This window comes from Silurus meridionalis, chromosome 17, assembly GCF_014805685.1.
Source record: "Silurus meridionalis isolate SWU-2019-XX chromosome 17, ASM1480568v1, whole genome shotgun sequence".
Taxonomy (NCBI): Eukaryota; Metazoa; Chordata; class Actinopteri; order Siluriformes; family Siluridae; genus Silurus; species Silurus meridionalis.
In genome coordinates, this window is record NC_060900.1 from 20,796,072 (window position 1) to 20,823,391 (window position 27,320).

The 27,320-nt window shown below is 39.3% G+C and overlaps 1 protein-coding gene across 4 annotated transcripts in view; it reads left to right on the plus strand.

The window, feature by feature from the left end:
• nphp4 (nephronophthisis 4) overlaps window positions 1–27,320 on the plus strand; it is a 203,524-nt gene that overhangs the window by 134,804 nt on the left and 41,400 nt on the right. For all 4 annotated transcript variants that reach the window (XR_006928342.1, XM_046871942.1, XM_046871945.1 and 1 more), the window contains 4 exons: window positions 1,355–1,546; window positions 15,422–15,600; window positions 21,758–21,918; window positions 26,995–27,175. Coding sequence is in view for 3 of the 4 variants with exons in the window: in XM_046871942.1 (XP_046727898.1) it covers window positions 1,355–1,546; window positions 15,422–15,600; window positions 21,758–21,918; window positions 26,995–27,175 (713 nt within the window). In the remaining variant the exon portion in view is untranslated. The remainder of the gene's footprint in view (window positions 1–1,354; window positions 1,547–15,421; window positions 15,601–21,757; window positions 21,919–26,994; window positions 27,176–27,320) is intronic.

Consider the following 27,320-nt stretch of genomic DNA (forward strand, 5'->3'; position numbering starts at 1 on the left):
TGGTGGTGGTGGTGTTGGTGGTGGTGGGTTTCCCATCATATCTGACATATTCATCTACATCCTACAAATCAAAGCCCAGGCATGCAGGAGGAGTGTAAGCGTTTATTTGAATGAAGATGGATTGGAAACAGATAGAAGTTCTGGCCCTCAGGCTGTTTTCTTTACTCTCAGATGCCTCTCTTGGGCTTCTTCATGCTCACTTAAGTGCTGTGCTTGAGTTTTTGAGGAGCTGTTACTTTGGACTTGGATTGCAGTGCAGAAGTGTTGAATCTACTGTAAAACGGTTTAGTCTCAGCCTGTGAGTTGGAGAACATGCGTCTCACATTTTCAGCAGTTTTACCGTATCAAACAAGACCTATAGATGCTTATTGATCAGTTTTGAAGCTGGGATTTCCAAGATTCCTCCATAAGTTTTGGAACAACGAGTTCTCTTTTTATCACCAAACCAAATGTCTTGGTGTATTAGCAGAAACAAAATAATTGGCCTTGCTGTTCCAATATTTTGTCCATTTGCAATCACCGTATAACTTGCGTTGGAGAATCGTTTAATTTTCATTTCAATGAAATAAAGAATAAAGTACAACGAAAAGCAACAGAAGCCTTTTCTTTATAAGTAAGGAATAATCAATGAAAAGCCCTTTTTTCTTTTTTTTCTTTTTCTTTTTTCTTTTTTTTTTTAGAACATTATCCGCACCAAAGGTGGTAATCTTTTCTAATAATTCCAATAAATTTGTTTCTAATAATTTGACAAACCAGAGTCAATTATTCTACTTGCAGTACATTTACACCCCTCAAGACATTGTTCACATGCATGATGTGTCAGGTGTTTGTGTTTATAAATCTGCCTTTTTTTTTATTAATCTAATCCAAAATATAAAATTATACAAAATAATTTTGATAGTGAGAAAAGCAACAAAGTGAGAGTGTGAGACATCACATGTGATTGCAGTAATGAGAGAAATTCCTGTGAATTAATATCAATATTTATTTATTCTATTTTTCTATTATTTGCAATAATGCATAAAAACAGAAAAGCTTGTTAACATGTAACAGCTAATTTGAAGGTTTGCTTGCATTTGTATGTTTTTTTTTTCGTGTGGCTTGTCCAATACAGCTGTCACCCAGCTGTTAAAATGTTCATGCTCTCCATAACTATACAAAGTAAAACTGTTTTTCATTGTGTTTATTGTCAGATCTGTATTCAATAGTGGTGAACACTAGGCTAACATTTCAGTTATTTCTGTATTTTTGATGTGATATGGAACTGCATCAAAAACCTGACTGGAATTGTTGTGACAATAGCTGAAAAATAACTGAACAAACTTATATATAATTGTACCTTTCTCTACTTTAGCTCTAGCAGGACGAGTTCTCGAGGATTCCTCGCTCATCTCTTCTCCTCCCGCTTCCCTGAAATCCGTGACGACCTCAACCAAGTGGCTGAGCTTCTCGACCCTGATGAGCCTGTGAACTTTGACCCCCACAGAGAAGAAGCAGATCAACTGCAAGTCAACACACTCGTGCTTCAGTTTTTGGCTTATTCCAGGTATTTACAGTATATGTTTCGTGTATTGTATTTTATTTGTTATAGCGATACGAAATCTACAATGTCTTGTGCACGTTATACTGCACTTGGAAATGTTTCAGAAGTATGCAGAGTATATCATGGTTTTGAGCAGGTAATATTAAAAAGTCGCAAAGTAAAATATTGAGAGGGAAAGCAATAATACATTTTCCCAACTTCTAAATGTCGTGTTTCACATCATCGGGACAATGTGCCATTTTACTTGTGAAAGAAGACAGAAACGGAATCTCTTGTCTCTCGCTATGAAGCTGGTGACACTTTGATTAAGTTGTCCCTTTGACATACAGAAACAGATACAGTCATCACTCAGCTTTCTGCTGAAGCCGTTCCCGAAATGCCAAGCAGGGAAAAAAATCCCCTCGGGCTTATGCATTTAGGGTACGGTGCTAATATTATTGCAAATGCACAGACATTTTTGTAATTCAAACATGAAAAGGCATGCATTAAACCCCATAGTGTTGGTGTCTTGCCACTGGTTCATTCAGACTCAATTTCTCAACAAACACTATGGCTTTAAAATAAACTCCAACATAACATACATACACACACGCACACACACACACACACACACACACACACACACACACACACACACTGCATTTACATTTACAGCATTTGCCAGACACCCTAATGCAGAGAGATTCACTTTAGTGGTTAAGGCTCTGGGTCACTTATCCTAAGGTCGGAGGTTCAAACACCGGTAGCGCAAAGCTGCCATACGTGGGGCCCTCGAGCAAGGCCCTTAACCCTCTGTGCTTCAGGAGTGCTGTACCATGGCTGACTCTGCGCTCTGACCCCAGCTTCCTAACATCACTGTGAAATACGAAAAAAGAATCTTACTGTGCTGAGCAGGTTAGTGTTAGTGGGATTTGACCTCACGCCCTTCTGATCTTCCTCGTCTTCTGCAGTGATCTTACTGCCCACACACACACACACACTCACTCACACACACACACACACACACACACACACACACAGAGAGCCATTGTTAAAAATTTTTTTTTTTTTTATTCATTGAACACCTCATGAAGTATACACTCAATTGCTTTTGTCTCTGTTACCAAGCCATTCTATATTATTTACTTTCATCCTCACCTGTTTGTGTCTCACGGCCTCGATTCTTGCCTGACCCCTGACATCCTCTAGTTAATTGGCTGACTTTTTTCCCTCTCTTTTTTGACTCTTAGCCTGCTTATCGATTGGGAACCTCTGCCATTGTGCATGCCAATAAATCTGCATTTACCATACAACTCTCTAGTCTTCTCACATCACAGGTATCAGATATGACTCTTGTGTATCAAGTCAAGTCAAGTCAAGAAGCTTTTATTGTCATTTCAACCATATATAGCTGATGCAGTACACAGTGAAATGGAACGTTTCTCCTGAACCCAGGTGCTACATAAAACAACATAAAACAACAGTCACAGAACAGAAGAACACAGGGCCTAAGATCCTCACCACATAAAGTGCATGTGTGCAGCTGGTGCAAACAGTGCAAAAGACAACACAAGACAGTGCAAGACAACACAGGACAGTGCAGGACAATACACAAAATATAAAAATAAGAATAGCAGTAGCTCCGCCAGTAAAACCTGTCGTGACAGAATAAGGTGCACAGTAGCAGAAAATTGTAAACAGAAAATGTAAACAGAATTGTGCAATTCTACAATAGCAGAAAAATGTAAACAGAATTGTGCAATTCAACAATTCAGCAACAAACGGCATGTAAACATTTTGCGATAATGAAAAGTGTGAATGGTGCTGAAACCTGGGTGTGCGAAGTATATGATGTGTGTTGAGTCCGGTTGTACAGATCAGTCACACAGTTGTGTGTAAGTGTGTGTGTGAGAGAGAGTTCAGTTCAGATGTTTGTTAAGATGTTTGTCAGTCACACAGTTTTGTGTGTGTGTGTGTGTGTGTGTGTGTGTGTGTGTGTGTGTGTGTGTGTGTGTGTGTGAGAGAGTTCAGTTCAGATGTTTGTTGAGGAGCCTGATAGCTTATGGAAAAACTGTTGCACAGTCTTGATGTGACGGCCCGAATGCTTGAACCGTTTCCCTGATGGTAGGAGGGTGAAGTGTGTGTGTGATGGTGTGTGGTCATCCACAATGCTGTTTGCTTTGCGGATGCAGCGTGTGGTGTAAATGTCCATGATAGAGGGTAGAGAGACTCCGATGATCTTCTCAGCTGTCCTCACTGTCCTCTGTAGGGCCTTGCGATCCGAGACGGTGCAGTTCCCAAACCAGGCAGTGATGCAGCTGCTCAAGATGCTCTCGATGGTCCCTCTGTAGAACATGGTCAGGATGGGGGGAGGGAGATGAGCTTTCCTCAGCCTTCTCAGGAAGTAGAGACGCTGCTGGGCTTTCTTGGTGATGGAGCTGGTGTTAAGTGACCAGGTGAGGTTGTACGCCAGATGAACACCAAGGAATTTGGTGCTCTTGACGATCTCCACTGAGGATCCATCGATGATCAGTGGAGAATGGTCACTCTGTGTTCTCCTGAAGTCAACCATCTCTTTAGTTTTGTCGACGTTCAGAGACAGGTTGTTGGCTCCACACCAGTCTGTTAACCGTTGCACCTCCTCTCTGTATGCTGACTCGTCGTTCTTGCTGATGAGACCCACCACGGTCGTGTCATCGGCAAACTTGATGATATGATTCGAGCTGTGCATTGGTGCAGAGTCGTGAGTCAGCAGAGTGAACAGCAGTGGACTGAGCACACAGCCCTGAGGGGCTCCAGTGCTCACTGTGGTGGTGCTGGAGACGCTGTTCCCGATCCGTACTGACTGAGGTCTCTCAGTCGGATAGTTCAGGATCCAGTTGCAGAGGGAGGTGTTCAGGCCCAGTAGGCTCAGCTTCTCGATCAGGTGCTGAGGAATAATCGTGTTGAATGCTGAACTGCAGTCTATGAACAGCATCCTTACATAAGAGTCCTTGTTATCCAGATTGGTGAGGGCCAGATGGAGGGTTGTGGAGATGGCATCGTCCGTGGAGCGGTTTGGACGATACGCGAAATGCATGGGGTCCAGTGCGGGTGGGAGCTGTGTCTTTATGTGCCTCATGACGAGTCTCTCGAAGCACTTCATCATGATGGGTGTGAGTGCAATGGGACGATAGTCATTGAGGCAGGAGACAGAACTTCTTCGGCAAAGGAATGATGGTCGTCGTCTTGAGGCACGTAGGAACAGTGGCGCTGCTCAGGGTGATGTTGAAGATGTCGGTAAAGACATCCGCTAGCTGTTCTGCACATTCCCTGAGCACTCTGCCAGGAATGATGTCTGGTCCAGCAGACTTCCGTGGGTTGACTCTGCATAGAGTTTTCCTCACTTCAGCTGTGGTTAGACAGAGCACCTGGTCACTGGGAGGAGGGATGGTCTTCCTCGCCACCACGTTGTTCTGCACCTCAAACCGGGCGTAGAAGTCGCTCAGCGCATCTGGGAGGGAGGCCTCACGGTCACAAGCAGGTGATGTGGTCTTGTAATTCGTGATCGCCTGGATGCTGTTCTGGAAGTAACCATGGATTCTCTTGGCGTGTGCGCGCTTCGCCTCTCTGATGGCACGGGACAGTTTGGCCCTTGCTGTTTTTAAGGCCGTCTTGTCCCCTGTATTGAAGACGGAGTCTCTTGTTTTTAGCAGCGCACGCACCTTGGCGGTCATCCATGGCTTCTGGTTGGAGCGTGTAGTGATGGTCTTGGAGATAGTCACGTCATCAATGCACTTGCCGATGTAGCTGGTCACTGTTGACGTGTACTCCTCCAAGTTGATGAAATCGCAGCTACTCAAAATAATCCGGTTCCAACATATCCTACATAGTATGTCATATAAGAGTAGTGTCGCTGTCACTCTAAAGAGTCCAAGAAAACCACAAACTGTGTTCTGAAAAAATAAAAAGAATAAAAAATGATCTCCAGCATAAGAATAAAGGTGCTTTATATTGTATATGTCACAGGTACTTTACAGCACAGTGAAATTCTCCAGTTGCATGTGCCAGCGATGTTGGGAAGCTGGAGTCAGAGAGCAGGGTTAGCCATGATACAGCACCCCTGGAGCACAGAGGGTTAAAGGCCTTGTTAATGGGACCATGAGCGGCATCGTAGTGATAGTGGGGCTTCCATTCATTAACCCAGAGCCTTAACCACTGAGCAACCACTTCCCTTTTAATACACACAGTCATACACATTATTATACACAACCGTGTACATCTTTGTACATACATACATGTTATACTCATACACATTTGCTCAGTTCACATATTACCTCATCTTATTTTTTTATCTTTTTTATTTAAATGATCTGTAAGGCCTTAAATGAAGGTGGCATGAATTACACAAGGATAATCGTAAACATGGAGCAGTGAATCAGAATGTGGCAAGTCAAGTTTATTTCTATAGCACCTTTCACAACAGACATTGTCTCAAAGCAGCTTTACAATATTTTAACAATTAAGGTGAATGATGTGTATTTATCCCTGATGAGCAGCCATGTTGACTGTAGCAAGGAAAAACTCCCTTAGATATTATGAGGAAGAAACCTTGAGAAGAACCAGACTCAAAAGGGGAACACATCCTCATTTGGTTGACATCAAAAGTGTGATTATAGTCTTTAAACAATACAGAACACTGGAGAGTGAGAACCAACATGAGCATTGGAATGTAAGATGATGAGTAATGATCCTTCTTCAGTCTTTTACAGTCAGCACATGCGAGCACTTCAATTGCTCTCAACATCCTAAATAAAATGAACCAACTGCTCACCTGTTACCACAAAATAAACTGTTACCACAAAGTAAGAGGTACATACTTGTATGGGATGTCGGACTCTCTATTAAGTGTTTCCTTCACTTCAATTAGGCCCAAACCTGTTCCAGCATGATATAGTAATATCTCAAAGCCAGGCTTATTGTCATGCTGAAAGCCTGCTATAAAGTTCTGACCTCAGCCCAGTTGACCACTTTTTTGAAGGAATTTAAATCCTGACTGCACCCCAGGCTTCCTCTCTCTACATCAGTACCTGATTAAATCTAGTGAAACACCTTCCCGGAAGAGTGGAGATTATTTTTACAGCAAACCAGGGGCTAAATATGGAATAGAATGTTTAAGAAGCATATATGGTCAGATGTGCACAAACATTTGTCTGTATAGTCTATGTTGTCCTCGACAATTATCCACTATTGTTTATTGGCAGTAAGAAATTCTGATGCAGGTCTTACTTGCCATATCTCTTTTTATCTTTTCTCAGGATTATCCTCCATGAATTATGACAGTCATGTGACACGCAGGGCCCGACGGTTCATGCATCTGCTAATCCTGAGCTGAAGCAAAGCTCACGCTTCTCCACAGTCAACTCCTTTTTATCCAAGGCAACTAATAGCTAGCTAATGCCATTCAATTAAACTAGCCTTTTACTAGCTAATGTTATAAAGAGTATGCCTAATCGTATTTCCACTGTTTAAAGCAGAGATAACAGAGCTAAATAAAAGGTTATTTGACATCCCTGATTGATTAACACTAATTCCGGTGTCAGCAGGGGGCAGGCAGCTATATGGACTACAAAGATCGATATAAGGTTTTATATTTTTTGGTTATTTGTGGTTATCAAACATTTCACAAAGGTTTTAGCAACCATTTTAGTGTATCTTCTCAAGGGAGAATACTATAGAAATGAAACTTGAATATATTTTGGAGTAGTCAGAGTGCAGCTTGTATAGGAGTACAGATTTACTGTCCTCTAAAAAATAACTCAACATACGCCATTATTGTCATAATAACGGACAACAAAAGTGAGTACACCCTTAGTGCTGTACATCATGTAACCATGCAAAGCCAAGTGTCCTATTCATCATGTTCATGTTTTCGTCTGCATGACAGGACCATACAAAATTGTGTATCTTTTATTAGAGCAGTTAAGATTTGCTGCTTTCAGTATAATTCTCTGATACTGACCACTGGATGTTCAATATGGCACCTCATAGTAAATACTCTCTGAGAATTTAAGAATTAGGATTGTTGCTCTCTACAAAGATGCCAAAGCTATAGAAGATCAGTAACACCCTGAAACTGAGTTACAGTACAGTGGCCAGGGTCATACAGAGGTTTTCCAAGACAGGTTCTACTCGGAACAGGCCTCGCAAAGGTCGATTAAAGAAGTTGAGTCCTTTTGCTGTGCGTCAGGTGCAGAAGCTGCTTCAAAATACCAGATGCATAAGTGCTTCCCATATTGCTTTAGAGGTTGCAGAAGTGGAAGGTCTGCTTGTCAGTGCTCAGACCATATGTCCACACTGTAATAAGTCAGTTTGCATGGCCGTGGTCCCAGAAGGAAGCCCTTTTTTAAAGCTGGCTCACAAGAAAGCCGACAAAAAGTTTGCTGAAGACAACCTGACCAAGAGCATGAATTACTGGAACCATGTCCTGTGGTCTGATGAGACTAAGATAAACTTGTTTGGCTCAGATTGTGTCCAGCATGTGTTGTGACACTCTGGAGAGGAGTACTAACAAAATTGTGTCTTGCCTCCAGTCAAGCATGGTGGTGGGAGCATAGTGGTCTGGGGCTGCACTGTACTGTGACATTCTGAAGCAGAACATGATCCCCTCCCTCCAGAAACTGGGCCGAAAGCTAGTTTTCCAACATAATAAAGACCCCAGACACACCGCCAAGATGACAACTGCCAGACTCGAACCCTATTCAGCACTTGTTTGGCTCCTCAAGCGGAAGGTGCAGAAGGTCCATGTGTCTAACATTTAGTAGTTCCATGATGTTATTATGGAGGAGTGGAAGAGGATCCCAGCAACAACCTGTGCAGCTCTGGTGAATTCCATGCTAGATAACAATGGTGCTCACACAAATTATTGACACTTTAGACACAGTTCCGACATGGTCACTTAGGGTGTACTCGCTTTTGTAGCCAGTTATCTAGACGATATTGGTTGAATTGGTTGACTACACCTGTATACACTTATAAACATCCCAATCAGGAGCCGTCTTCTTTATTTTTTCCTTTCTTCCTTTCTATTTGTTCTCTTCCTCTTTTTTCTCTGTACCTTTGTCTTTTATTAGTTCTATTTCTTCTATAAAGAATTATTATAAATTGTAATAATTAAGAGTTTGAAATATGGTATATTGGCTCACCCTACTCATTTAATTTGCTGAGCTATCGATAACTTTTCACTCTCCCATCTAATGACCACTAGCTGGCACTAGGTCTCAGTATCAGAATCTTTATTAGCGAGTCCCAAAACCTTGTTCTCGGTCTGAAATAAATGGTGTTGACCCTTCCTGATTAACAAGCTTATTGGTGTGGACATGACGCATGTCTGTTCTTTTTGCTCAGGGCCTCCTTCTGGCAATGTTAGATTAGCATTTTAGTCTTTGGGATTATACTTGTGTAGAAGAGTGAGACTTTACAGAAACGCATTTCTCTATTCGAAGCAATGTTGCTGCACAGTACAGCCCTGATTAGTGATACAAGTCTTTATGGCAGAGGGCAGGACAATGCAGTACAGGCTACTGTTTATTGGTGCACTTTCTGAATTCACAGGTCAATTCAAAGCTTGATGATTAAGCAATTTTTTATCCTTAAAGCATCCATGAAATGCAGGAACAACATAGAACACTAATATCCACCTACTTAACCGCCCCATGTTTTTAATTCTAACTTACTGCTACAGATGGATTTCCCCCAATGCATTTACTGCATTCGGTAGAGCATTTTAACAGATGCACAATAAAATATTTACACTATATATACAACACTGTGTGGACACCTGACCATAAGATTCGTTTGTGCTTTTCGAACATCTCGTTCCACACAAAGTCCCCATTTTTTGTTATAATAACCTCCACTCTTCTGGAAAGTTGTTCCACTAGATTTTGAAGTGTGCTTGCTAAGATTTGTGCTCATTCAGCCTCAAGAACTTTAGTAAAGTCAGGTGTGCATTTATGGTGAGGACGCCTGGGGTCCAGTCTGCATTCCAGTTCATGCCAGAGGTCTTCAGTAAGGTGGAGGTCAGAGTGTATAGCAGGCCACTCAAGATTTTTTACTCCGAGCCATGTAAACCCCGCACGCATTGTCATGCTGGAGCAGGTTTGGGTCTCCTAGTTGTAGTAAGGAGAAAATGTAATGCTCCCACATCCAAAAACATTCTTTGCAATTGTGTGCCTGTTACTGTGTGGTAACAATTTGGGGAAGAAGCACATATATAATGTCTTATTAACATTGTTCATATAGTGCATTTAAAAAATGTTATGGGTTAAAGAAATGATTGTTTCATGAAACCTTGCTATACATTACCTTTATTTTGATTTCATTTTATTTACTAACCCGCATTGATTTTGGTCTAGTAATAGTGTTTCAAAATGTATTCAGGCTTTATATACACTAGCACATACATATTACAATGTTATTACCTATCTATTACCTGGTTATTCTATTATTTGGGCTGGAACTGTAGGTCGAATACATTGGACCTTTATTTAAAAGCTAGGACTAGGACTCAGTCTGGCCTCATAGAAAATTTAAATATTCACAATTTAAAATTTTTGAGAGTGTGGCAAGCTTCTTTCCATTCAACTCTCACTCACCCAGTAAGTTTGAAGCTGTCAGCTCAGCTGGCATTTCAGGCTGTTTTTAGCCACTGATTGTCTTTTCCTTACTAACAAACCAAGCATCCTGTCAGCACGTCCACTAAAAAGGGACACGGACAGAGTTTGTATTTTAACATTGTCTCTCTAAGCCACTGCATTCACTGTATTTTTTAGTTTTTTATACTAAAACTGCAAAAATATCACAAATGCACTTTCGATATCTCTGAAAGAAATGAGAAAGTGATGTATGAATCTATGCCTTTCTTTTTTCATGTTATCATGTCTAAATATTTTTTTTCAGCAGTATGAGGAAGAAAAGAATGAGGGGCATTATTTGGTTTTATTACTCTTCACTGTTTTTTTGGTGAAAACAGATAAGCCTGGGGAAGTGTCTCAATCGTTCTTCTTTTCTTCTTTTTTTTATTTCATTTCGTAGACATGTGTAATCAACTAAACAAATCCTCTATGGTTTGATGATTAGATCTTTTACCCATGCATGATGCTGAAATATTATAAAATATACATGTCAAAATCTAAAACCTGCGATTTTCATACTGCAGAATGCAGTGTGTGAGAAGAAATGTCACCTACACTCTAATTACCTAATTATATCCTAAAGGTATTTTTACTGTTTGTTTATTTCAATAAGCGTTCTTCTCACCTCAGGCTCTTTTTATCACACGCATCCGTTTTTCTGACGTTATTCATTGAGCATTTTTATCCATGTGTCATGTCATTTTTTTGAAGAAACGTAGCAATGAAACTGTGAACAGTAACAACAAAGCATGAGACTTGTGTGAAAGGTGAGTTTTTCCATATATGTGACTTTCAAATACATGTGCAAGTGGTAAAAGTATGTGATTCAACTGCAGGGATCATGCGACATGACGTGTGATGATGAGTGGCTAATTGGAAATTGTGGTATTTGTCTGTAATCCTGACTGATTGTTTTATTTAAAATTGTTTATAATATGTATGCATGTCTCTATGGAAACAATGCACATTGTATCGCGCACATTAGCATGAACTTAGCTTATAATCAGAGCTAGTGTCTGAGCTGTGTGGACAGTAACAAAGTAAATGTAATTGAATGTAAATACTGTACTTAACAAGCTTTTTGTGTATCTGTCCTTTAATGCAGTATTTCCATTAGGGTTGTCAAATTAACGCGTTAATAACGCAAATCTTTTTAACGCACGATTATTGCAGCGCTCATTTCTGTTTGACCACTTTTATTACAAATAAATGACTAAATAACTAAATATAAAGGTGATATTAAAGCCTTCTACACAACACATGCTTTATGTTGATTCTGGCTTTACTTATAATAAACATACATTTGCAAATAAAGCATCAATATTTGTCCATGCCAATGTTGACTAGATTACAAACCTGAAAAGTATTCATTTAAAGCAGCGGTTCCCAATTTTTTTGCGCCACAGACCGGATTAATGTCAGACAATATTTTCACGGAGCGGCCTTTAAGGTGTGGAGGACATATACAAGAAAATAAACTGATACGACGGCATAATAACTAGTATTTTCTAAATTTAATAAACGTGAATCCGTTTTTGTGTAAGTTTTTTGTTCATTTTGCTAGCTTGGGGTTTCATTTTAGCAGTAATGTATTATGTGTTAGCAGTCGGAGCAGCAGATTTAAATTGATTGACTATCCATTTGTGGAAACTTTTACTTTACTTTTAACTTTTACTTACTTTTACTTTATACAGTAAGTAAAAGAAAACGTAACTGGTCAAGCACGCAGCATGCCACCAATCAGAGTCAAACAATTTTGATTACCATCTACTTAGCAGGAACATACTGTTTAGCGTCAGTTCATCAGCAACAGAACGTTTTGTGAGGAATAAATGATGGAAGAAACTCCTGATCGTTATGTTGAAGAAGGATTAAAAAATTTAACAGGCAGGACACGAGCTGTAGCTTAGCATTTTCTATTTTATTTACTGAGCGTACATGAAAAAGAGTCAGTCTTTTTCTATGACACGTCTTTAAATCCATTAACATGTGTATATATCACCTAGTGAACACAAATGGTATAACAATTCAATAGTAATAGAACACAATGCTGACCCGAACATGCGAACACCAGAGGCCTTGGTTTTGGTTAATGATCATTTTAATAGATGACAAATTAATATCATTTTATTAATAGATTGGTGTGTTAAGAGTAATATGAGAGTCTTTTTCCATAAACTGAGTTTATTAAGCAAGACTTGTGGCAAAAATGTCAATAGAGAAATATATCCATAATAAATCATAGTACTGTAGATTCTTAACATTTGAGGGCAAATACTTTTGTACCTTTACTCAAGTGAAAGTTTGACTGGAGTATTATTTTACTGAGTGTATCACTACTTTTACGCTTTTATGAAATAACAAATCAGTTTCAGGAGTTCATTCATGCTGTGAAATCATGTATAATAATCAGCAAAATAATATAAACCTTAAGATTCACCTTGCAGCTGAAACTACTGTCAGAGCTGATTTTGATTGAATGATTCAATGTCAAATTTAGGAATTCAGGTTCAGGATGATTGAATTAGGAATAAGAGAGGTTGGGGGTAGATTGATGAATTCAATCCGGTTGATTGGCTCAGAGGTCAGCTCGCATTTGAAGTGAATAATACGTCAATTTCTGTGTACTGAGACTGTGTGTGTACATAAATGCAATTGTGTGTGTGTGGTGATTGTGTTTAATTTGGGCTTTATCTAATAGTAAGTGATAGATTGCTAATCTTGCCAAAGAAGGCAAGAAAGCAATCATCCCACCTTAATCTGTCTCTCTGTTCTAATTTATCCTGTCTAATAGAGAGATGCTCTTTAGCCTTCTCAGCTCAGAAATGTCACTGCAGGCATTGATGAATTTCATTTCCTCCACCGCTTTTCTTTCCGTATTTATTCGGTCTTAGCGTAATCCAGGTGGAACGCTCAAGGCCACGTAGCGATGAAAAGAAGGCAAGGCCGAGCGAACATTAGTTACATAAAGTGCTGCCAGATCATAACGGACATAATTAATTTTCATTATGTTGAGTCATGTTTTGGGTAACAAATCCGGCGGGAAACGCACACTTCAACAAATCACACCTAACCGAGTTTATATTGATTTCGTTTTTTTCCCAGGACAGCTAAAGGCCAAGGAACGGTGAGTTGGCAAAAAAACAATCTATCTTGTGTCCAGGAATTGCTGAGGCACCACACGGGTTCCGTCATAATTTACTCACTCGTTCCGACAGAATTATGGGATCATAAATATAGTGTCACACTGGAATGTGAGGAATTTTAGTGACCTCCATAAAGGCAGGAATTTTTATTTGTGATGAAAGCCTCTGCACTTACAGTTACATAAATCAACTCGGCTTCGGCTCAAGCCATCGACCATTAATACTTTCAGCTTCTGTGCCTTCCGTTTACTGTTATAGTTTTATATTCTTTCCTTTTTTTTCTTTTCGTTTTGCTTGGTTTTTCCAATAAAAAAAGCTAAATGGATGTTTGTGTCTAGAACAGCTCACTCTAAAGTGTTTTATTCCACTTGTACTGCAGCAATTCATTTATTCCTGACACATTTTGTGTGTTTTTTCCCCAACTAATTATTGTTAAATATATGAGAACATTTACAATACTGTAACTAGAATTATGTGGAACATTTGCCATACAAGTCCTTGGGAATTAGATGATACTATAGACAGTGATGTATTAGACTGAGAATATTAAAATAAATGTACAAATTAAATAAGAGAATTTCAGCCAGCAGTTTTATCTAGTTGAATAGCGACTGTGCATTTGACATTAAGACTGTAAGTATGGACTAAGTTATCTACTTATGTGCTGGATATATGAAGATTTTAATGTGTTTAGCTTTGTCAATGTTTCCATATGCACTATAGAATAAAATAGAATAGAATAGAATAGAATAGAATAGAATAGAATAGAATAGAATAGAATAGAATAGAATAGCCTTTATTTGTCACATATACATTACAGCACAGTGAAATTTGTTCTTCGCATATCCCAGTTTTGCTTGGAAACTGGGGTCAGAGCGCAGGGTCAGCCATGATACGGAACCCCTGGAGAACAGAGGGTTAAGGGCCTTGCTCAAGTGCCCAAGAGTGGCACCTTGGCGATACCAGGGCTTGAACCCCCAGTTCGATCAGTAATCCACTGGAGCTACCACTCCCCACCACTCCCCCAATACTGTACGTGCAAAGTATTGGGACACCTGCATTTTCCTGACATCCATGTGTAATTCTTTCCCAAAATGTTACCAATAAATTGGAAGCACACAATTGTTCAGGATGTCTTTAGATGCAGTAGCATCACATTTTCCTTACACTTTCCTACATTAGGAGACCTAAACCTATTCCAGCATTCTAATGCCCCTGTACCCAATGCAATCTCAAATAAAAAAAGTTGCTTACTTGGGTTGGAGTGGATGATCTTAAGTGGCCTATAAAGCCACTACATCCTACATCACCCTACATGAGTACCTGACTTTACTAACACTCTTGTGGCTGAATGAGCACAAATCTCCACAAGCACACTCCAAAATCCGGTGAAACATCTTACCAGAAGAGTGGAGTGGATATTATAACAGCAAATGAGAACGTGGAATGAGATGTTCAAACAACATGTACCACTTTAACTGATTCTGAAAAGATTTAGTGGAACAGCAGGCACTGCGGAATCAGAAAAGTGTGGTGTTGCGAGAGCATTAAGGTGCACTTGTCCAAGACACTATGTATACTGCTTCTTATTGTTTTTGTTAAAGATTTTCAAGATAAAATGCATTATATGGCCAAATGTTTGTAGACACTTGACCATCTACACTTCTGTAATGTTCACAGCGTGGCTGTGTAAATTAATGCTCATTCATCTATGAGAGCTTTAGTGATGTCAGGTAGTGCAATTAACATTATCCTATATATCCTAAAGGTGCACAGTGGGGTTGAGGTCAGTGTTCTGTGTTAAAGGTCTTCCCCTTTAGCCTTGATGTTTATATGCTGTAACATATTTGAGCCCAAAGAAAAGAAATTACAAATCTACAGCATACAAAAAAACATTGTACAGCATTATGTGTTTCCAACTTTGTGGCATTAGTTTAGGGAAGAGCCACGTATTGAGTGTAATGGTCAGGCATCCACACATATGTAGCCATATATTGTTGCTGTGATTGTTCCTTCAGACTTTTTTGGATTTACCCCAAACTGGCAGCTTTGTTTACCCAAAATTCTTTGTTTCCCAGGGTCCATCAGGCGGGTGTGAATGCAGAATGGCCTAGCATGATACATTTCACCTTTCAGCTGTACCGCTTTCCGCCGGTCACCACACAGCGCCTCAAGCTTTTGGCATCTGAGGCCGATTCAAGACCCAATTACCCCTGCATTCTATTTGTAACTAACAGGGACGGCAGCGTCGGACCGGGTGAGATCATTATCCTCACTCTACATTCATTCATTATTATTTAACTCTTGTGTTCAGCATTTTGCCGAAGTTGCCAAGGGTGAGTTTTCGCCTATTCATTCTTTTCTGATTTGAAAGCAGAAGTTATTCCAGGACATAATATTATACAAATGTACATTCTTCCCTGGATAATTAAGATCTCTGAACTTCAGGAACAACTCAAAGTTTTGCTAATAGGAAAACATTTCCGCTAGAGCAATAAAAAAGTTGGAAAACATTTAAAGAGCAGAAACAAATTAAAGTTATGTCTTTGACAAAGCATGGCATGCGTCCCATAACATAACAGGTTTTGCACAATCCGATGGGGATTTGAGCATCTGGAAGCTGGAAAGTAACTGGTGCACTGTGCAACAAAAGAAATGCATATGGTGGTAGTGGAGCTGTAGTAATATATAATCTATATATAGTACATTGTAAAAGTAATCACCCACAATGAACTTATCCAATTTGTGGTTACAACCAGGAGTTGAAATGGACTTTGCTGAGAGTTTGGTTTGCCACTGAAGATAATAAAGTTAATTAAAACTAAAATATAAAAAAAATATATATACAGTATATAAATAAATACAGGTATTTCCTGGGTTACAATGGTTCAACTTATGATTTTATTATTTTTATTTTTATTTTACATTAATAATAGTGATAGGACAAAATTGTTAAAATATTTGACAGAAGGCAAACGTAAAAGCGGATGTGCGTAGAATTTTGTGGTTTTGGAATTTCAAAGTCCAGTTTCAAATTCACCAGACACTAAAACAGAGTGCACTGTTTAGTTTTATCACCTACATGCATGCTTCTTACCGCTGCCACATAAATACACTATATGTTTGCGGACACCTGATCATAAGTATATTATGTGCTTTTTGAGCATCACATTCCACATTTAGTCCCAGTATAATTTCCTCTAATCCTCTGGGAGGCTGTTCCACCAGATTTTGGAGTGTGCCTATGGATATTTGTGTTCATCAGCCACAAGGGTGTTAGTAAAGTCTGGTACTGGTGTAGAGTGAGGAGGCCTGGGGTGCAGTCAGTGTTTCAATTCATCCCAAAGGGTTCAGTAGGGATGAGATCAGAGCTCTATAGCAGGCTACGTAATAGAGTTTTTCTCTTCAAGCCATGTAAAGCATATCTTCATGCAGCTCACTTTGTGCACAAGGGCATTGCCATGCTGGAACAGGTTTGGGTTTCCAATTTCAAGTGAATGCAAAATTTTATTATACCAAAGATGTCCTGTTCAATTGAGTGCCTCCAGGTTTGTGGTAACAGTTTGGAAAAGAACGTCAAGTCAAGTCAAGTTTATTTCTATAGCGCTTTTCACAACAGACATTGTCTCAAAGCAGCTTCACAGAAATCAACAGTCAAGGTGAACGAGTGTATTTATCCCTGATGAGCAGCCGTGGCGACTGTGGCAAGTAAAAACTCCCTTAGATGTTATGAGGAAGAAACCTTGAGAGGAACCAGACTCAAAAGGGGAACCCATCCTCATTTGGGTGACATCAAGAGTTTGAACATAAATCTTTCAACAATACAGAACACTGGAGAGTGAGAACTAACATGAGTACTGGAGTATAAGATTATAAGTAAATGTACCACATATAGCAGGAAAGGTCAGGTGACCCAATACTTTTGTCTATATAGTGTATATACTATAATGTTTATACAAGACAGTACTCTAAATTACTTTAATTTGCAAAAATATATACTGAAATTTGTTCAATTTAAAAATATTTATTTGCAAGCTACGATCGGGTCATCTGAAAACATCGCTATTATAAGCCATGGACTACCTGGAAATAATCACATGATTTTCTGCCACATGTTCAGCTGATTTAAATAACTGCAAAATTGAGCAGAGGTATTGTACAGGTGTTCCTATTAAAGTGGGCAGGTAATGTATATAGAGCATAAAGCATGAGTTTGTGGTAGTTCTGTACCGTTGGAAGTTACTGGTGCTTCATATTATCGCCTGTGTCTTAACCTGAAGCCCACACTAGTTCACTTTAAGGGTTTTCCACACAATCAGTATTTGAGCAACAAATACTCTTTTACAGAAGGTGAACGGTAGCAGTCGACTTGTCTGAGCTTTCATTTTTCAGAAAAGTTCCCTCTGCAAACACACCGGGCGTGCTGAAGAGTGTGGAAAGCACTCGAGCGGAAAGACTCAGTGATGCTCTCGTTGTTAGCAGGACACCCAAACTGGCACGGTGGGCTTGTTCTCCTGCCAGAAGCATTTATTATGGGTCCATCATTTATTTTTGCACTAACCGTGACCCACAGCTGAACACGACTCTAATAAAACTCTACTTTTGTTTTTTTCTTAGTCATTAGGAGCCATGATGTCTGTTTGCCCGCCTGCCACACATATATTTTTGTACTTCAGCCTTTCACAGTAATAAATAGGCAGTGATCGGCTGTGTGTGTGTGTGTGTGTGTGTGTGTGTGTGTGTGTGTGTGTGTGTGCTTTCAGAAGGACATTTTTGGCGTCAGTTGAAAACACATTAGTATGCATGGTTGCTTTGTAGGCGTATTTCAGGCAGATTTATTTTTTTCATTCACAAATATAAATGCTGCTTTATCCTCTGGCTATTATTTTTCACATTTTCAGACAAGCACGCAATATTTGGATGTATATTTTAAAGCAGACTCTGAAGCAATATTTCTTCATTTTTTGCCTATCTATAATATTCTAATATTACCTATAAATTCGGTATTGTTTTTCTTTTTCTTTCTTTTTTTTTTTTTTTTTGGAAAGAAGGTTTCTTGCTATTTCATCAGAAGCTAGAGCACTGTTCAACTGTCAGCCACAAATCTGCCTCATTAAAGTAAAATGTGTGGATTTTTGTGTATACACTGACAGGCCCTGATCCCACATTTGAGAAATGTGAGCAAATTGTCCATGCAGTTAAAGGGCATTTAGTGGTGGATTTGAGTTCTCAGAAATAGGACAATGATTTAGCCGGTCTGTAGATGCTTCTGGAAAGATTCCTAATGGAGTACAACCTGTTTCTGTCCTCTTTAATAAAATAAGTTACCGCTTAACCATGTAGGCCATAAATTTCAGTGTTCTGTCTTCATGTTTTATATACAAGATGAGTTTTCTTTGGAAATGTAGAATGGATTTATGACAAGTCTAAGCCAAACTCATGTTCTTGCAGGCTTCTGATTCTGCAAATCGAAATTGTCATTTGTACACACCTAGTAAAAGCTTATCTATTGTAGTTTGTGTCCCAATGATGCCACAGCCATGTTTGCTTTGAACCAAGGCAGCAAAATTGGTGTCCGTTACTAAACAGTACACATGTTTAACTGTCCATCACTGAAAAGCACACCCCAACAATGATCGGATAATACTGTAGTAAATGGACATTCTATGCCACCCAGATAAGCATGAGTTCCATTCTGAGTCTGGTTCCTCTCAAGGTTTATTCCTCATTCCATATCTGGGAGTTTTCTCTTGCCTCAGTTGTTACTGACTTGCTCATTAGGGATAAACTTATAAGGAACAAACTTATAGGCTCTAAACTTCTTGTATACATTCCAACTTCATAACCACTTTATCTCTGTAAATCTGCTTTGGGGCAACTATTGCTAAAAGCACTATACAAATACCCTAAATTGAAATGAATTGAATTAAACTGTACTGAATTAAACTGAATTTAATTGAATTAAAATTTGCTCTCTGTTTGAGAAGCATGGCATACTCTTTCTCTCTCTCTCTCTCTCTCTCTCTCTCTCTCTCTCTCTCTCTCTCTCTTTCACACCCGTATGATTCAGTCACAGGCTGTGACTATAATGAATGGCCATTCGGGTCTCAGGGAGGGAGTTTTTTCTTGCCCTAGTCGCCACCACATTATTATATACCCGATTTATCTCTGGAATGCTGCTTTGAGACAATGTCCTTTGTTAAAAGCGCTATACAAATACAATTGGATTGTGAGATCATATATGTAGACAAGGACAGGTAGCGCTTACACATTTACACGTAGTAAAATTTTGTCACAGCATAATCAACAAGTTTAAAAAGCTGTTGTTGGAAAATGAAATGGAAAAAATCTGCTTGTCCTAAAGCACCAGAACTGCTCATTTGTCCCATTTTATCCACCATTTTTAGCCATAACCTTACACTGCCACTTTTCCTGTTCACATCACTGGCAAATGGGGTATTTTCTGACTATCAGAATGCTCTTGTGAACATTTGTTGACCAGAAGCCCTTAAACACCAATCTCAGTGTCCATTTACAATCCCTTAAAAACATTTCTTTACTGCCTCTCCTCCCCTCGCCCTGTCCTCGTCTCTGACTCAGTGTCTAGCTGAAAGCCGAGTGCAGCTCCGCTTTGTCCTCCCAGCAGCCCTCTGCCTGCTTGCTGAGAGAGTTAATGGTGCGAACAGTGAGAGGGGAATGGAGAAACTGAGACAGGCAGTAGGAGAAGGGGAAGAACATGAGAAAGAGAGCGATGAAGAAAAAAAGCACCGCAATTGAAAATTTTGGCACCTCATATTGGGTGTCATTTGTTCCCCATGGTCTCACTCGCCCTCTTCATGTGGATAGGATACACGCTACAAAAATACATATTACTGCTATAGATTGCATGTTATTGAAGGCAGTTAGGGCAGTGAGAACAGCTCTTCCTCCCACTCAGCCAGATGAAATACCCAGCGGTAGATTAGTCAAGACAGATGGGAATGTAAAGGATGTGAGTGTGTGTAGGAGGTCGTTTTTGCACGTCGTCCAGGTTACATTGTCTGGCCTGCAGGATTTGATCCTGAACTTTTAGAGACACATTTTTGTCTCTCATGTGAATGCTTACTCCCAGGTGAACTCATTATTATGGATAATGCTTAAGTGTGTCTGACTGAATTAAGGTTATATACACCAGCAGGCATGACACGATACTCCAAAGATACTATACAGGAAGTGATTACACATTTGCCAGCACATATTGTTGATGAGAATAGGACTTACACCAAGAGCAGTAACTACTATTTGTATGGCTGCATAATGTATCTGCTATGAAAAGTTTCAGATTATCTAGTTCAAATTAAAACAGGCTACTTTCCATAACGCTCATATCTGACTAAAATTTCTTTGTGGACTATGAGAAAAGCATGGAGTGAGGTTCAGCCTCGCAAACATTGTACATGTCTGATACTGCCACATTGTATACTTCTAGTGCTTAATATAGACCATAATGAATGTTAAACTAAACTATATTAATATGCAGAAGCAGTATATTATGCCACAATTCTTCACAACAATGACATTATTTGTGGTGTCATTTCTCTGTATTCTCAGCTTCATGGCATATAAGACTCATGGGTGGAGCTGCAGTATAGAAATACTGTAGACTACTGATTGGTCAAAGGCAATTATAAGTAAGGTCCAAAGAATTCCAGCCAATTATTAGATATTATAATACAATTTATTGCATGTTACAGCAAAAACAACGTGATCTGCTATTTCTATCAGTATTATCTATATCTATAGATTTTGGCCCATGGAGTATACAATAGTGCTGATGTTGAAGGAATACTGTAGTGCTAATGTAGAAGCAATGGAGATATCTCGTGTCAAATAAGCTTTTTATTTCCCACCAAAAAAAAGGTTTCTGGTTATTCCATTTTTTTTTCCATTTTTTAAGTTTTTTAGCTACAGCTTTTAATTAGTCTTAAAATTTCAAACCCGGTTCTATTACCATGTGATTTTGCTTTATGCTAAAAATATTGCTCGATGTGACCAAAAAGAAAAAAAAAGATCAAGGCAGTAAAGTCAATATAGGATGAAGATGTTCACTTGCGCAAAAGACCTCTGGAGAAGTCTGTCCAATTCCTTGGGCGATGTTACGCAATGGAAAATGAGATAGACATTCCAGCAAGGAACAAATAGTTACGGATTACAACTGCACTGAGCAGAGTACCAGAGTGTCCAGGCAACAAAAACCCACTTGTAGTTGCTGCAGTTTCAGCTCATCCTTCACTTATTGAAGCTTAGAGTGTGTTCATGCATGATGGATTTGGTATTCAGTTGAATAGGGTGTATAAAGACAAAAGTATAGAACTATGGAAATGTTAGCAATTCAAGTATTATAACTGATGTATGTGTATATATTGTTGTTTCAGGGCAGCCTGGGCTGCAGTTGCAGTACCGTGTCGATCCTGCGTTCCTTAAACCTGGCGAGCGCGTATGGTTTTTCCGCTACCTGGCACTCCATACTCTGCACATCGACGTGTGGGACAGTGACTCTCTACTGCTCATCGGCTCAGCAGCAGTTCAGCTGAAGGTTCGCCACTTACACACCCAAGACACGCTAACGTCACTGTTCAGAATGTACACGAACACTGCTTTAACCATGTATACATTAGCAAACTACATGTGGCCAGGCATTTCATCCGAAGGTGCGTTACTCAGAGCTCTCTTTAAGACATCTTAACATTTCCCCATTTGGAAGATGGTTTAATTTAAACCGACGTGCAAGCGAGCTGAGTCGACTTAAAGGCTAAAGTAGCAGTGATATGGTTCTAATTTATTTCCGCATATAATATGGACATGAGACAGACTTGAACTGACATCAGTGTCAGCGCAGATGTAAATAGTAGAGAGTAGATATCCGACAGAGGGCACAGTAGTAAAGTCTTTCACTTATTTCAGCATGCAGATTTAGATGTAGTTTTAGACTAACTAATAAAACTAATGATAATACTTGCAGGATATCATTATTATCTGCGGTTGTATACAGTAATAGGTTATATCAGGTAATGTAGAATCTGCCAACGTGTAGCCAAACTCTAACAGGTGTCAAAATATGTATCTAAATGTTTTCTTCTTATTAGAGAGTGTGATTCTGGATCATCAACAACCTTTCAGTCTCAATTACAAAAATATAAAAAACAAATCGTTTTTTTCAAAAAACGATTTGTTTTTTATATTTTTGTAATTTTGACAAATTTTGTCAATTTTTTTCCCTATTTTTCTTACATTTCCACAATGCCAATCTTATACATTCATATAAGATTGCCATTGTGGAAATGTAAGAAAAATAGGGGAAAAAAATTGAGGTGCATATATAAAGTGTGTAGTGTGAAATGTAATCATGAAATACATTTGTGTTCAAAGTCCTTCAGAGGTAGATTTGATGTTGTCCATGTTTTAATATACATTGTAAAGTGATGTATGTGTGTGTACCAAGTATCCAAATGTAGCCTGGGTAGAGAATGATATTGTTTGCATGATATTATCATGTGTTGTCGTTTTGCCATTATTACATGATGTGTGGTCACCAAAATATACCCGAGACTCCAAAGGTGTCTCAATAAACATCAGTAAAAGCTGAGTAAGGATAATAATCCAGTGTAAGATAGAAAGAGAGAGAGAGAGAGAGAGAGAGAGAGAGAGAGAGAGAGAGAGAGAGAGAGAGGAGGAACTGCCTTCCATTTCCATACCTGATCTCTCTGTGACTGGGTTTTAAACTGTGCTTTTCCATTCCCTCAGTGCTATGAATGTTTTATGCCCTGATCTTTGTCCAGGTGAGCGGGGACAATAAAATGCTGTAGAATTAATGAGATATGGTTTTGAGTGCTCTGGGTAATGGATTTAAACAGCTCTCTTAGGTAACACTTCCAGACTTTTACTCCATGTCTACTCCACTTGGCTGCATGCCCAGCACTGGCATCCTGTTCAGTAGGCACATGTTAAACAGCAGATGCTGAATAACAGAACAAAAGTAAAACACATGCAGCGACCTCGGTGCGTCCGCGTCATCAAAATGACAGCCGTGGAGAACAGACACGGTGACCTTTTTTCAGAACGCACACCGATGGCAGATCGGACTTCTGATAAGCCTTTTTAGCCTCTTGTCATCAGACTGTGGCATTTGTCACCCAGCTGTGATGTACATGTGGACAGCTTGTTGCAATTGCACTTGTCTTGGTTCATTTGTTTGAGGTGTGTCAAGTGTCTAGTAAACAGCTTGGGTGAGCCAAGAAACAAGGTAGAGTGCTGGAAGAATTCTTTTAGTCAGATTCTTTAGATTGTTTTTATTATTTAGGTTTTAATTGTCATTTTCCAAGCATTGAAGGAAGAAATGTCCAGTCATGAAATTGGAGAAATGAAAACATACAGTGAAAGCATTGCTAACTATGTTGTAAACATGACTGAAGCACTCAATTTATTGACCAGCTCACTAAGCAATCCAGTCCCATGCTGTTCTTTCCTGGAAGTCCAACTATCTAGCCTAAAAAGCACCAAATAATTACATTATTTTTTCAAAAGCACTGTGAGGTAAATGTTTGCAGATTAATACAGACTACTGAAAATAAGCAAATACTTGAATCCTGGGAGGGGGATGACTTTCTTCCCCTGCAGTCTTTATCCTCTCCTACTAATGTCTCAGGGTGGCATGGTAGCACAGCAGGTAGCTTTAGGACTCGTGCTTCAGTCCTGAGCACGGGTTAATGTATGTATGGAGCTTTTTATGTTCTCCCTAGGCTACCATTTTGCCTATCTCCTCTATAAGATGTAGAAGATTAATTTAGTTCAATTGGGGAAGAATTAGCATAATAATCTGCTCAATTAGCATTTGACTTTAAGGTATCTTGAGGTGAACTTCACTTGGCTTAAAGGATAAATTAGTCACCCCGCATGAAACCATGAAACATCTTACAGTGTATTTGCCCACACTGACAGTAAAGGAATTATTTTTAATCATCTTTTTCCTCTTTTATGAAGAGAGTTTTGGGTAATTTATTGTATGCTACACAGACAAAAAAAATGTTTGTCAATATGATGCATCCCCTTTGATAGCATTGGATAAACAAGTTCAACTGTAGACTGAAGACATCTTGTTTTGAGATTGTATGATGAATTTGAGCTTTTACTTCCTGGTATTTTTATATATAGATGTGTTAAACAATATAGAACATTGCAAAAAACTATTCCAACCCCAAGTGTGGAATTATTACAATCTGAGATAGCAAAAGTACACACATCCCTCACTCAAGTAGAAGTGCAGATACTTGATACAGATGTTTTTTAAAAACTATGGTAAAAGAGTAAAGTACTGACTACACTTTTTCACTCAAGGTAAATTAAAGAAGTTTGGGCTCTGACATGTACTTAAGCAAAAAGTTGCCTTTACTACTACCTGTCACGCTGGTAACTGGAACTCACATCCTGTTAATATATTAATAAAAAATAAAATAAATCATATTTTGTTACCTAATGAATGTATCAGGCCGAACAGTCACCATTTTGAACACAGGCAGAGCAAAGATGATGATGATGATGGTGATCAGGTAATTAGGAATGTCTCTATACTTAGTCATGTTTATATCACTGACTCCCTCTGTCTCATCCACACCAGCCATACTTCTCATTGCCTTCTACCATGCTAGTTGTTAGCTTGGTAGGCTAGCCTACATCTGTGGTGCATGTTAGCCAGGAAAAATACACCAGTGGTTCGAGCAGCAATATGAAGGCCACAGGGTTGGTACGAGACAGAGTGAAACTAATTTAGGAGCACTGTGATGAGTCAATTGAGAGAAAGGCCAAAGTGTGGAAGAAGAAAGGATCTGCTCATGATCCAATACATATAAAATCATATGGGACACATATTGCAGGTAGTGTAGTGTAATGGTATGTGCTTGAATGGCAGCTTCTGAAACAAGGTCACTATTCATTATCGATGATTGATTAACTCATGATGAAGCAACTGACTTAATTCAGAAGTTCAGAGTAGCATTTTTTTTTCCTGACAGTTTTCACAGAAATCCATTCAAACTGATTAGGGGAACTTTGTCATGCAGCAAGACAAGGATCCAAAACAACCAGTTCCTTAGTTTCTTATAGACTGCATATCTTCATAGACCTTAATTTGTGCACAGAGACACTGTCGCACTGGAACAGACTTGGACCTAATTCAAGTGAAAGGCAATGTTAATGTTATAGCACGTAAATAATTTTTTTCTGTCTGATTACCCTTTTGTTATTTCCCCTAGGAAACTCGTAATTTGTATGGCCCAAACCTCAAATATCAATATTTTATTCCAAGGTTGACTAGTTGCCATATCTAGTGTGAAACGCATTGACCTCACACAATTGACACATTATACAAATTTCAACCCATTTGTTGCCTCAACCTGGCAACCTACATCAAAGTTAATATCTACGCCGGTAGTAGATGCAGAAAGGAATTTATCATGTACGCACTAATGTGTTACAACCCGACATTTTGTATCTAGTCAAGTCAAGTCAAGTTTATTTCTATAGCGCTTTTCACAACAGACATTGTCTCAAAGCAGCTTTACAGAAATCTCACCTCTGGCTATTATTGTCCACCAATTCTAATATCCAGAGCTCATGGCATTTCTGTAGTACTACAGCTTGATCCTTTGGCTCAGTACATCCCTCACAGCTCAGTTTAAAGCAGCTTACATCTGCAAAAAACATTTGGTTTATCTTTCACAGCCGGGTTAATTTGGGGTTGAATTGCTTTCTCTGTGCAATCGAAGAACTTCGGAATTTGCTTGGACAAATGCCGAGACCTTTGTGTTAGTCTCAGACCAGGTGTTCTGGTCCACAATCTGGTCTAAGTGCAATTGCTGTTATCTTATCTGCCTGGACAAACCACACCGAAGAGAGTTCAAACTGACTCACATTGCATATGTGAACGCATCCTATATCAGCAAAAGCGCCTCTTAAAAGGTAATGAACCAAATCTCTGATGCTTTTAACAGGCACTACATTTCGCATCTGTCAGTGTATTGTAAAGGTCCAGTGGTAAAATGTGCTCAAGTCTATACAGTTACACTACCTACAGTTATTGATTATTCCAGTGTTTCAAAGGCCTACACTGTCTTAATTAGGCTGCGGATGAGAAGCCAGACAGCATTCTCTCTTTATCTCTCTCTCTCTCTCTCTTTCTCTTTCTCTCTCTTTTTGGCCTCATGGCCAGTGTACAGACCTGTCTGCCCCATGGGTCTTTTTTCCAGATGGCTGGTCTGCTATTCAGCACTACTTCTCTGAGATGCTTAATGAATCTACTCCCTGGTTGTGAGTTGCGCCTCTATCAGTAATAATCATCTATATTTAATTTTAGTGCTACATAAAATATTACAAACGCAAAACACAGAGGCAATATAAAAACAAGCAAAATGTAAAATGCAGCAAGAAAAAACAGATGCAAAACAAACACAGGTGCGTGCAGAAGATAGGCTCAGTGAAGGAGTAAATTGTAAAAGATAAAAATTAATTTCAAATGTACGTCGCAGAACGCACTAGTTAAGCCAGTGATGAGGGGGGAGGCGGGTGGGGGGGTTCTGAGATATGAAAATATGCTGATGTGTGTGTTCTGTGTCTGCAGCATCTGTTGCGTCAGGGTCGAGCTGCTGTGCAGGTGATTCATGAGCTGGAGGTCATCAGCACTGAGTACCTGCAGGATGCCAGTCTGGGAAGAGAGCATGCAGGTGGACAGAGGGCCATGTCTGCCATGAGCGTCTACACCATTGTCAAAGGCAGGCTGCATATCCGACTCGGCAATGTCGGTAAGATTCGTGCTGCCGGTTTGGTCTTTTCATTTGCTCTTTTTTCTTTATTTTATTATCTTCTTTCCATGAAATCACAAAGGTGCCTCCTTTTTCTCAATGGATATGGACATTTTTTTTTTTCAAAAGTATTGGAACATCAAGG